A 13,203-nucleotide genomic window follows, 5' to 3' on the forward strand; every position below is an offset into this window, starting at 1 on the left:
ACCAACATTTAATTTTTTGTTTTTTTAAAAAACCGAATTTTCGGTTTTGATTCGGTTATCCATTTTTAAAAACCCAAACCGATTGATGTTGAATTTTAAACTATATTTAGCAAGTATCTATTCGTATAGTTCCACGTAACACGTGCCTATTTTTGTTTTTTGAATTAAATATATATGTACCACTCTAATACTTTCTTATACAAGCTTAAAATATGCATTTTCAATTTTTAAAATTTTTTTTTTGCAATGTCTACACATAATTGGAAAAAAAACGAAAATAACCAAACTGAAACCGAAAATAACTGGAAAACTGGAAAACCTAAAGGTTTGTATATTCAAATAACCGAGTACTTCGGTTTCGGTTTCGCCTAATAACGTAGGTTTCGCCTAATAACGTAACCGAACCGTGCTCAGCCCTACCTGACTATCACCGCAGCCGCCACCACTTGAACACCACCGCCACGATCGCCACCACCAGAGTGGAACGACATATGAAACCTTCCACTTTCCTAACCTTAAAAGAGAAAAAAATATTGAGTAAAAATAAATGAAAAAGTCGGTTTTATTTTGTCAAGTGACCTTAAAACATGTAGTTGTCTCATTTGTCTGTAATTATTTTTATACCATGTAACATGCTTCAACATCAATTATTATTGCATGCAAAGAGATATAAAGCACTGTTTTAGGAAGCAACATATCCAGTATCTAGTCAAGTACAACACTAGAAGCAACAAGCATACACTGGTAAAACACGCAACATACAAAACAGACCACTATGGAATCCGCCTAACTTCATAACTGTGAGAAACACGAAGCGGAGATTGCTTCGAAACGGGTCGGTCTTCTGACCAAAGCTCTAAATTCACAGTCCCAAAATCCCAGTGAATAAGACACTTGTAAACCTGGTCAACGTTAAATTTGTTGACCAAACCCAACCCAAGGCATTTGTCAACAAGCATCCATTCACCTGAAAAGATAATAATATTAATCAGCACTATATAAAATTAAATTAAAAAAATAAAACAACTTATTAATATTACCATTGGGACGAATATCTTCTTCATACATCTTCTCACCAGATTCTGGCCACACTTCATGTTTTGACCCGTTGATGGAAGTAAACGTGATATATGACACGCTTGGGTTCAATAGATTAAATGTTGGATGTATTCTTAAACAAACAAGCCTAGGAAATTATAATAACAATTGTCAAAAATTAGTAAAAATGAAAACTAAAAAAAGTAAACCATTCTGTCAAAATACAAAACAAACCTGGAACAACCTCCAGAACCAGCACCAACGTTGACCGCTACCAGGCTCGAGTCAATATTAATAGCTTTAGGGTTATTTTGTGAAATTGATATATTTCTTTCGATAGCTAAACCGCCTCCAATGTCACCTTTCATAATTAGAGATTCCGTCTCTCCGGCTTGCTCAAGATCTCGACTATACAACAATGAAATTATTATTATTTTTTTCAATATTATATAAGATTTAGGATTTAAATTTAACTCACTCGAGAACAGTATACTGTTCGGTACAGCCAGCAGAACGGTACTCGGTGCCACTATACTCTTCATACCCATTAATATCAACCCGACTATGAAGCCATTGAGTTCCTGTTTTTTATATCTTTTAGTTTATAAAAAAATGTTTTGAGCATCAAGTGTTATGAGTTGATTAAATTTACCAGTAGGAAGATGTTCCATAGATATAATTCGGCCTCCGATCCACGGGACCACTTTGAGGGCCCACTCACCGCTTTTAATTTCCACAGGAGTTCCCGAAAGCTCAACCCCTTTATCTCCAGATTCCTTTTGCACATCGGGAATAACCTTCGCGGTTTCTGCATTTTAAATTATAAATAAGGAGTTTGCTACAACAGAATGTAACCAACTTTCACTCTTTGTATTGTATCTATTGAACAGATTTTATTTTATATGTTACCCATTCGGATCTTGTAATTATTCTTGCTAGCAGAAATTAGTTTCGACACGTCATTTTCTGATGGCATAATAATCTGTACATCTTCTACGTCAGTACCCCACGCATCGACCTGAAAACAGAAATTAAAAAAAATGGAAAATAAAAAAAAATAAAATAACAATATAGACAAATTAGATACAAATAAAAGTATAAAACACATACCATGGCTCCTTCACCTAGTAATATGTGTACGTGTAACCGACGCTTTGGCCGGGCCCACGATCCTTCAGCATTGGAAACCCTAACTGTAATAACTGAAGATTTGAGCTCGGCTATGTATGTCGTTAGGAGATAACCGCCATTAGTATATTCATAGCCGTCACCGTCATCTTCAAACAGAACACCTTCAGCTTTACCTGCAGTAACTCAAGAATGATAAACGATAATTAACGCACAACTTATAAATAACCGACTTATATTATAACCAGAAAATATAACTCAAAAAACTGATTACAATATCTTTGGTGGTGATTGTTGTGTTGTTGTATCTAACACTAACTTTGTACATCTATTTATACTAGTAACCCAACTTGGTCACCAAGCATAATATGTGGTCACCACTCAACTTGGCCACCAAGGTGAACTTGGGCAACAAGGTCAACTTGGCCAACAAGGTGAACTTGACCACCAAGCATATGGAATGTTTCATAATACCCCTTAGACTTTAACCGACTTGTTAAAACCTCTTAGGCCCGGTTCACCGACTTGTGACCCGGAATAGAAATTAATCCAACATTCACCCCCCTAATTTCTGATTCGGATTAGAAAGGTCTTCAATTCCAAGTAACTCGCGCATCTCCGTGAACTTGATTCTTGTGAGTGCTTTAGTGAGGATATCGGCTCGTTGCTCTTTCCCGCTAATGTGCTCAACATCGACCTCGCCGTCGTTGTAGCAATCTCGGATAAAATGAAAGCGAGACTTTATATGCTTTGTTCGGTTGTGAAAAACCGGATTTTTCACAAGGGCTATTGCGGACGTGTTATCAACTTTCAACATAACTTTCTGCAATGCTTCTCCAGTCAACTCGCTCAACAACTCTCGGAGCCATACAGCTTGACATGCAGCTGCTGAAACTGCCATGTACTCGGCTTCACACGATGAGAGTGCAACTGTCGCTTGCTTTTGTGAGCACCATGTAATTGGAGATTGCCCGTAATAAAACACGTGCCCCGTGGTACTTCTACCATCATCCTCATCTATGTTGTGACTACTATCACTATAACCTACAAGTCTTTTGGACCCGTTCTTCCCGTACTTGATCCCGTAACTCGTCGTGTTCTTCAAGTATCTCAATAGGTGTCGTATTGCCATACCATGAGATTCTCGTGGGCTTTGCATATATCGACTAACAATACCCACAGAGTACGCCATATCCGGACGAGTGTGTAATAAATACCGTAAGCAACCCACTACCTTTCGATACTCGGTTGCATCGAGTTCGACTTCATTCTCGACTTTTGAGTATTTCACACCATGATCCATCGGGACTTGAGACGGATTACAGTTTTGCATACCGGTCTCCTTTAGAATCCTTTTGGTGTATCCTTCTTGTGTAATTACTATACCGTCCTCTTGTTGGACTACTTCGATTCCGAGATAGTAGGTCAACTTCCCGAGATCCGACATCTCAAACTTGGTCGCCATACCCTTTTTGAAATTGGAAATTATACTCGAGCTTGTACCTATCACAAATAAATCATCCATATACACGGCTACGATCAAAAAATGTTTCCCATCCGCCTTTCGGTAAACCGATTGTTCCTTGGAACATTTTTGAAACTTCATGTCTCGTAGGATGTTATCGAGCTTTGTGTTCCAAGCTCGGGGAGCTTGCCTTAACCCGTACAAGGCCTTTGACAACTTGTAAACTTTTACCTCCTCGCCTTTTTTCTCGTATCCTTCGGGTTGAGAAACAAACACAACTTCTTTCAATTCACCATGTAAAAATGCCGTTTTTACATCAAGATGGTGGATTTCCCACCCGTTAGATGCAGCCAATGCGATTAGTAGCCGAACGGTCTCGATTCGGGCTACCGGAGCGAAAACATCATCAAAGTCAATCACGGGTTGTTGCACGTAACCCTTTGCAACCAACCGAGCTTTGTACTTATTTATCGTTCCATCCGCATTTCGTTTGATTTTGAACACCCACTTCAACCCGATACATTTTGCACCCTTTGGAAGTTCGACTAACCTCCATGTTTCATTCTTGTTTATCGAATCGATCTCGATATTCATAGCACGAACCCATTCTTGGTTCGACTTAGCCTCAAAATAGCTACTCGGTTCACCACTTGCTGTAAGAAGCAATTGCTCATAGTCAGAGTCAATATGTAACACATAATCTTCTTGTAATTTTCTTGGTAAAACCGAGACTCGGGTTGAACATCTTAAGACCTGTTTGGGCCTCATTTTCACCCGAATGGACCTGTGACCCATTACTCGTCGACTGAACTTGAGAGCGGGTTGAGTAATTAGGCCCGATATGACTTGGTTCGGCTGAGTCGTTGGACTCGGGTTGAACTGATGATGTAGGTTTAGAGCTTGGGCTACCCGGGTTGCTTCTAGACGTTTCTTCAATAGTGGGTTCGATTTGACCAGTTCCATTGTCAACCGCACCCCCCCCCCAAAACAAAAGAAAACATACCCGGCTCGTAGTCATTCTTCTCGACTTTCTTTACCCAATTCCACCCTTTGTTTTCGTCAAACACAACGTCTCGACTAACAACAATTTTCCGGGTGTTCGGATCGAAGAGACGGTATGCTTTTGAACCCGTCTCCGACCTGAGATAAACGAGTTGTCTTGACCTATCATCAAGTTTCTTTAGATGTACACTATCAACTTTAGCATACGCCATGCACCCAAATACTCGAACGTGTTCAATAATCGGTTTCTTTTTCTTGAACCGTTCATATGGAGTTTGATCAACCAAGGCCCGGGTTGGGACCCGATTGATTAAAAAGGTTGAATGCCGAACCGCTTCTCCCCACATATAATTCGGTACATGCATCGCCTTTAGAATACTCCGAACCATCCCCATTAATGTCCGGTTTCGCCTTTCTACCACGCCATTTTGTTGTGGCGTGTACGGGGCGGTTAAATGCCGAATAATTCCACTTTCATCGCAGAATCGATTGAAATCACGTGAAGTGAATTCTCCTCCCCTATCGGTTCGGAGAGTTTTCATTGGTGAACCCGCCTCCGTCTCGATTAGGGCTTTAAACCTCTTAAAACTTTCAAACGCTTCACCTTTTTCTTTCAATAAAAATGTCCACATATATCGTGAGTAATCGTCTATAATAACAAACACATACCTATTACCCGAGATAGTGGATGGGGTTATTGGACCGCACAAGTCACCATGAACTAACTCCAAAGGTTGGGATGCTCTAAACGAGGATGTAGCCGGAAACGAACGCCTCGTTTGTTTACCCACCAAACACGATTCACACAACTGACTTTCGTGTTTAACATGTGGTAAACCTCGTACAAGATCCCTCTTAGCCATCGATTTCATTAACTCGAAATTGATGTGCCCAAGTCTTGCGTGCCAACGCCATGCATCATCTTCAATCTTTGATTGCAAACACACGGGAGCTCCAATTTTCATTCGTATTTTATAGAGTCGGTTTTCGGATCTCTTGACCTTCATGAGTAACCTCCCGTTCTCATCGTACATGGTCAGAAGATCGTGTTTCATCCGGACTCCGTTGCTTGACCGAGACTTATAATATTATTTTTTAACTCCGGAATATAATAAATCTCGGTTAGCAAGTCTTGGTCACCCGATTTTCTTTGGAAAAGAATTGAGCCTTTTCCCTTGATTTGAACAAATGACACATCTCCGAACTTAACCCTCCCGGTTATGTTCTCGTTTAACTCTAAAAAATACGACCGGTTTCCCGTCATATGATTACTTGCCCCATTATCCAAATACCATATATCATCTTCGACCCGCTCGGTCTCGTATTTCTTTGGTATTAGGTTTTGGTCATTTAAGAACACAACTTGATGCATATATGCCGCATCATCAAAAATTTCACGGGCTTCGGTTTTGTTTGCTTCTTGACCTTTTTGAACTCGGTCCTGGCAACCTGATGCAAAGTGACCAAACTGGTCACATCGGTAACATAAAATCTTTGACCGATCTTTCTTCACCCTTACTTTTCCCCGACTTGATGACCCTTGTTCGGTACTAGGGGTTCGGTATTGGCCATTGAAACGGCCTCGACCGCGACCTCGACCTCCTCGTCCTTGTCCCCCATTAGATTCAAAACTTCTATGACTTGATGAATCATATTTACCGAATAAAAGTTTACCTTAGTCACCCCCTTGAATTTCTTCTTCTCGGATTCGCTCCTCATAGGCTCGGAGTCGGCCTACAACATCTTCAAATCCCGTTTTATTGAGATCCAACATTTGCTCAAGCGAAGCAACCATTTGAATATACTTCGATCTTGGGAGGCTTTTGAGAAACTTCTTTACCAACCTTGCTTCATCTATAACTTCTCCGAGAGCTGCTGATTTCGAGGCAATGCTCGATAACTTGCCCGCAAAGTTATCTATGGAATCTGACTCGTTCATCTTCATATTGTCAAATTCCATTGACAAGGTTTGGAGACGTGCTTCTCTAACTCGTTCGGCACCTAAGTGTCGGGTTTTAATTGAATCCCACATGGCTTTAGCAGTTTCTTGATCTCCAATTTGCATGATCAAGGTTTCGGGTATGGATTAAAACAACAAGGCCATAGCCATGTCATTTTTGTCTTCATCAGAGACACCCGAGTTGATGGTGTCCCAAACTTTGTGAACTCTTAGGACGACTTTCATCCTCATAGCCCACACGGTATAGTTTGTTGTAGTTAACATTGGACATTGAACGGAAGATGGTCCGTTCTCTTTCCCCTTTGGCGGCGGCGGTGGAGTCGTGTCACCCATGGCTACTCAAACCCAACTTGTTTGAATAAAGTAACAACTGAACGAACTATGCTATCGACAATGACAACAACTTCTTTGGGAGATCAAACCAACTTGTTCGATCAACCATGATAACAACTTCTTCAGGAAATCAAACCAACTTGTTCGATTGAGACACCTTCTTTGTTGGCCGTTAATTATCGCGTTCTTGAACCGAGCTCTGATACCAATTCAAGAATGATAAACGATAATTAACGCACAACTTATAAATAACCGACTTATATTATAACCAGAAAATATAACTCAAAAAACTGATTACAATATCTTTGGTGGTGATTGTTGTGTTGTTGTATCTAACACTAACTTTGTACATCTATTTATACTAGTAACCCAACTTGGTCACCAAACATAATATGTGGTCACCACTCAACTTGGCCACCAAGGTGAACTTGGGCAACAAGATCAACTTGACCAACAAGGTGAACTTGGCCACCAAGCATATGGAATGTTTCATAATACCCCTTAGACTTTAATCGACTTGTTAAAACCTCTTAGGCCCGGTTTACCGACTTGTGACCCGGAATAGAAATTAATCCAACAGTAACAAATTCAGTTATGAAATCTGTTAAGTCTGTTACATGTGGCGGTTGAGTCCATAAGCTTATTACTAGTCTGTTACCGTTTCCATCCAAAGCAACAAGCAACGAGAGATCATCATTAATATTAGCTTCACCGACATGTTGATGAGGTGGACCAAATGGGATAATTGATCCACCTTGTAGATATAGTGCTGGTAAATCCTGAAAAATTTACAAAATTATGAAACCGTTTATTTACATAATGCAAATTAAACCGACAAAAGAAGACATTTTTCATACTGGATGGGAATCTTCAAAATCAAAACTCTTCCATGTGCCATTAGGCAATACATGCTTCATTTGATGCACTCCGAGTTGACTCATGGTGCTGTCACGTTACAATATTATATCATAAAGTTCATTACATACCTATTAATCAAAAGTCGAATGCACAATTATATAACATAAAAACCTTGCATATACAAGAAGAGGTCCCAACAGGAAGGCATTCTCGTTTGTTCTTAATTGAGACTCTTTTGGATCTGCAAAATAAAATATAAAAATTAGGCAACCGAAACTAAATTAAACATAATAAATGTAAAGTTCATTTTGTCAAATTAAAACATACCAGCAAAAAATGTAGGAGCCGCCACAGGTAAACCTTTTGTATGTGCCAAGTAGAAAAGTGTATATATATGCGGTATGAGTCGGTACCGCCTCTTTAACGCCAACCGACACACTTCCTCACACTATAAAATGTGCACAAATTAAATAAACATGTTTAAAACAAACTAAACTCAAAAACGGGTCCAACCTCTTCCCCAAAAGACCATGGTTCATGATCAGCGGTCCCCTTCTCAGAATGCCCGCGACAAAACGGAAACATGGCTCCAACACCAACCCATCTTCCAAATAATTTGGGCGTTGCATCGCCAGCAAAGCCACCAATGTCAGGCCCGGAAAGCGGTTGACCACTAAGCCCCTAAATAGCAACCGAGCAAATGTAAATCAAATAATATTAATTGATTTAAAACTGATAATATAACCTTACCAGTTGGAGTACCATGGAGATGCTCATATGTAAATGTTCCCAAGTGGAAAGGTTATCCCCGGTCCACGTTGCAGCGTACCTTTGGCTACCTATAAACCCGGCTCGTGTAAGGACAAACGGGCGTTTATTTGGGTTAGCTAACTTCATTCCTGTGTATGTTGATCTTGCCATTAACATGCCATATACCTAAATAAGATATTATGTTAGTCAAATTGAGATATTTTGTTGGTCAAATGAACTAGCTTACATTGTGATAGTGTAGATGATTCTGTTGACCACCGAGTTCTTCGTCCCCTCGATGAATGTTACTCTCGGGCATTGTTTTTGTTATCGACTGACAAATTGAAAACAAAAACCAGTCAATAATAATAATAATAATAATAATAAATCCACAAAGAAAACTTTTAAAATAGGTGTAATGTAAATATAACCTTGAAAACAGCCGGTTCATTCATATCATTCCATATGCCATCCACACCATTAGTTATAAAATCTTTGACTAAGTTTGACCACCATGAGCGAGCTTTCTCTTGAGTGAAATCAGGGAAAACACACGGCCCGGGCCATACCTCTCCTGTAAAAATGAATGTAACTTATGAGAATTGACATAAAAACAACTTAATATGAATTCAGTAAACGTACCAATAAAGGGCTTTCCATCTGCAGTTTGAACCCATATATCGTTTTCTGATCCACTTTCATAAACAAAATAACCTTTTTCATGCTTGATCCCGGGATCAAGCATCCAGATAGCTTTAAAACCAGCATTATGAAGATCATCCGCTAGAGACTTTGGATTAGGAAAACGCTCCTAAAAAGCAAAAACAATAGTCATTATAATCACAAGTTGTTTAATAAATCATCAGCTTTAATAATCAACAATATTTACCTTGTCAAACGTGAAACATCGAAAGCCATCCATGTAGTCAATATCCATCCATACGACATCACACGGAATACCTTTATCTCTAAAAGTCTTCGCAATCTGCATAAATCAAACTAAAGATATATTAAAAATCAAATTAATGTGATGAATAGAAATTCTTTCTAACATACCTCACGGACACGTGAATCAGAGTCATAGCTCCAACGACACTGTTGATATCCTAGTGACCACTTCGGTGGCATGAAAACAGTTCCTAAAATAAAAAGAACAAAACCATATTCAAATTTCATCCATAAAGTTTATAAAAAAAAATTTCAAAAAATTACCAATTGCGCGTGACAGTGTTGTCAAAACAATGGATGCCGAAGCAAATGGACCAAATGTAATAACAGGATAATGCGAAGGCGCAATCAGCTTTGCTGTCGACTCCTTACGCAGATCAATCTGTTGACAATAACTCATAATATTATATATATGTTTAGGAATTATGACAAGTATTAAGCAAAATAATTAAAAAATAAACTAATATTAAGCACCTCACAACGTTTAGTTGTATCCGCAAGAATCCCGAATGCATCTCCATTAGGAAGAACAGCTACAATCCAAGGATGTGACTGGTACAAGGATGTTGTTCCGCTTCCATATCCCCATGCATCAGTATTCCAAGTAAAAACCTAAATTTATTGCATCCATTAATTTATGAAAAAAGTTAAAATAAACAAATGACAGATACAAAAAAGGTTAAAAAAACAAACCCTTTTGCCTGTTCTTTCAAGCTGTCCACTAACTTCCCCTGTTCCATAAAATGAAGTTCCTGCTGGAAACTAATAAGCATATTCAGTTATTCACTAGCTTATAAATCTTACATAAATGCTAGGGGTGTAAACGAGCCAAGCTCGAGCTCGACTGGTAAGTCGTTTATTAAGACTTGGCTAATTTTTATTATTTATAAACTAATTTATATACGTTTTTAATTATGCTTATATATTTTGAGAAAAACCTTTATAAGCCTAAGCTCGGTTCAAGCTCATGTAGTACCTTAAACAAGGTAAAGCTCAGCTCGAGCTCGGGTGTGCAGTGTGAGTTAATACATAGTAGTCCAAAAGAGGTAAAACTTAAAAATTCTCAAGGCCCGTTAAGGCTCAACAAGCCTAAACGAGCTTCCGCACAACGCTCGAGCTCAGGCTCAATAACTATATGAGCTTTATTTGAAACTCAGGCTCAAAAAAGCTTGAGTTTTTTATTGATCCGATCTCGAGTAGCTTGGCTCGTTTACACCCCTAATAATACAAAAGTGTAACAAAACATAAACAAATTTCTATAACATATGACTAACCTCAAAACACACAGCTTGTTGTTGTGCCACAACTACAAAACTTGGGATATATGATGGAGTTTTATGACTATTATTATTAAGAAGGGGTGTGTCTCTAACTTTAGGATTAATAAAAGAAAGACTGGGAAATGATGAGTTTCTTGCATCAGCAGAACAATCAAACCTGAAAACACCTTCTTCTACAACTGGCTCAAACACCATTTGACCACCTTTGACCTCTGCACTCTCTCCCATCTTAGCCCTTAATAATATTCTCTTAACTGTCTTCTTATTGTTAATTTTCTTGTTTCTACAAAACAGTTAATAAACTATATTGATCACAAATTATGCCTTTTATAAACATCAAGATTCAAGATTTTCTTATGCATAATAACAGTTTAAGTAGTTAATGCGGAAAAATATCGGATACCGGTCCTTGACCGATATTTGAGATATCGATTATCACAGTGAGATATCGGCAATTTTAATATCATGTAAAATTAATATATATAATATATAGCAATTTAACACTAATAGTTCAGTATACTCTCCTACCATTAACTAATTAACCTTTTACAACTTGAAAAACACTAACAATTGTAGCAAGTAGTAACTGACTTAAAACACCAGCTAAAAATTAATAATTAAGACTTAAAACACAGATGTTGGGAATATCGGTCAATATTGCCAATATTATGGTTACTGATAACCGATATATCACTGACGTATGGATGATATCGATCACATAGATAATAATAATAATAATAATAATAATAATAATAATAATAATAATAATAATAAAGGTTTTGGACAATGATCATGTAATGTAAATGAAGATATTAATGGCCGGTACCTGATAATATTATAGAAATTGGGTGAGATTGAAATGGTGTTATTGACAGATTTTGGGAATTGGTTATTGAGGACACAAGTATGAGTGGAAACTGAAGTGGGAAAGATGTGAATTGAGGGTGTGATGATTGCTGTTGTTCTTGTCATTTGTGCTAATATTAATATTTATAATCGGACGTTGTACGACAGGACGATGTAACATACACACGTGTACAAGACACACTATAGTGTTTGGTTTATAGTGAATCACGAATCTACTACTCTTTTTCTTTTATTTGTTATTTTTAGACATTAAAAAAGTCGTGTCTATGTTCATTATTAACTTTGTTGAATATAATGTAGCGGACTTTATTCTCACTAATGAATTAGGTAAATGCGTCTTATAAGTGAATTTGTCAAAACTGGCTACTGGTTGACAGAAAATTGTCGGAACCGCTGTGTTTCTTGTTGTATACAAGACTTGTAAACTGTCAGGTGACTATTCATCATCCTGGAATCTACTCTTCACGAAAGCTACCAAACATTACCGTTCATACTGTGACATTGAGTCATAGTTGCGTTTACATAAGCTTACTGGATTAAATACATTCATTAATCATTCATAGTTGATTCATGACGTGCATTTATAACATATACATCATGAGTGATAGGAAAGTCATCGAATTTATACTCATATAGTGACAACGAAATCACTAGTTCATAAACATAAGAACTAAAACACAAGATTGTTGGTGATTAAAAAATACTTTTAGTATAAGCATAACATAGAATAAACCAACACAAACTATTATTCACAAGGTTGTGAGTACCGTACAACGTATATAAGTGTATAAAGCTCATAAACACCACGTATATAAAAATGCATAAAGCTTACTAGCTAACGAGTCTATAAGCTAACATGAACGAGGGATAAGACATTGGTAATGATCACCAACACAAGCTTTTAGAAAAATTAGAAAAAAACATGTCTATCAAACACATCCTACCTCTAAGATTAAGAGGCTATCAAACTCCCCTTAAAAAGATGTAAGTTGTAGAACAACTTTTAGTTTTACTTTTTGATCTTTGCTTGATCTTGATTATCTATCCCTTTTCAAATAATGTTAGTATATCGATCAAAGAAATTAGATGGAGATATTTTATAGAAGTATAGTGAAGTGTTAAGAGAAAAAAAAATGTAAGTGATTGAAATAGGAGGACACAGTTTTAATTTATAGACACGTAAGTAGATCAAAAGCCAAACAATTTGGGTTGTCCAAGGTCGTATTTCCGATGAGGAAACAACTTAGGATACTAATATATAAGTTACTAGTTTGATCATCCCGTGTTACGGGAGTTTATTCAAGTTTTTGTTTTAATCGTTCTGCTATTTTTTGATGATTTATTTTATTATTTAATGAAGTTTTGTTTTAATTTAATACATATATATTAGTTTGTTATTATATTTATTAGCGTTTAGGTTTTTCAATTGAGATGTGTAGGTTTTTTGTATTTTTAACGAATAAACATAAATTAACACGAGCATGTTGATTTTTTTAAATGAACAAACATGAACACAAATATTTGTCTAATGAAAAATGGGGAGTTGTTGATGTAGTTAGCGATGGTGGGTAATA

At 37.4% G+C, this 13,203-nt stretch overlaps 1 protein-coding gene across 1 annotated transcript; it reads right to left on the reverse strand.

Annotated features, from left to right (window-relative positions):
- Positions 1–698: 698 nt before the first annotated feature.
- LOC143547773 (uncharacterized) lies at positions 699–11,782 on the reverse strand. The gene is made up of 23 exons (XM_077039108.1): positions 11,589–11,782; positions 10,757–11,045; positions 10,176–10,244; positions 9,957–10,094; positions 9,747–9,864; positions 9,591–9,673; positions 9,424–9,519; positions 9,177–9,345; positions 8,966–9,108; positions 8,782–8,868; positions 8,535–8,720; positions 8,298–8,465; positions 8,112–8,232; positions 7,956–8,025; positions 7,784–7,871; positions 7,585–7,705; positions 2,149–2,342; positions 1,948–2,056; positions 1,691–1,846; positions 1,517–1,619; positions 1,273–1,446; positions 1,041–1,186; positions 699–967 (listed from the first exon to the last, which is right to left on the reverse strand). The coding sequence occupies exons 1-23, from the start codon at positions 11,732–11,734 to the stop codon at positions 774–776; spliced, it is 3,168 nt and encodes a 1,055-aa protein (XP_076895223.1). The 5' UTR covers positions 11,735–11,782; the 3' UTR covers positions 699–773.
- Between the last annotated feature and the right edge of the window lie 1,421 nt (positions 11,783–13,203).

Source organism: Bidens hawaiensis, unplaced genomic scaffold (genome assembly GCF_021521415.1).
Source record: "Bidens hawaiensis isolate Kalapana, Puna unplaced genomic scaffold, B.hawaiensis_p1.1 tig00014826_1, whole genome shotgun sequence".
Taxonomy (NCBI): domain Eukaryota; kingdom Viridiplantae; phylum Streptophyta; class Magnoliopsida; order Asterales; family Asteraceae; genus Bidens; species Bidens hawaiensis.

Bases quoted from the DNA above. Each gene is read 5' to 3' on its own strand.
- LOC143547773 (XM_077039108.1), bottom strand. From the start codon at position 11,734: ATGACAAGAACAACAGCAATCATCACACCCTCAATTCACATCTTTCCC. The intron at 9,865-9,956 runs GTGCTTAATATT...TATTGTCAACAG, and splicing joins ATACAACTAAACGTTGTGAG to ATTGATCTGCGTAAGGAGTC. The intron at 2,057-2,148 runs GTATGTGTTTTA...TTCTGTTTTCAG, and splicing joins TACTAGGTGAAGGAGCCATG to GTCGATGCGTGGGGTACTGA.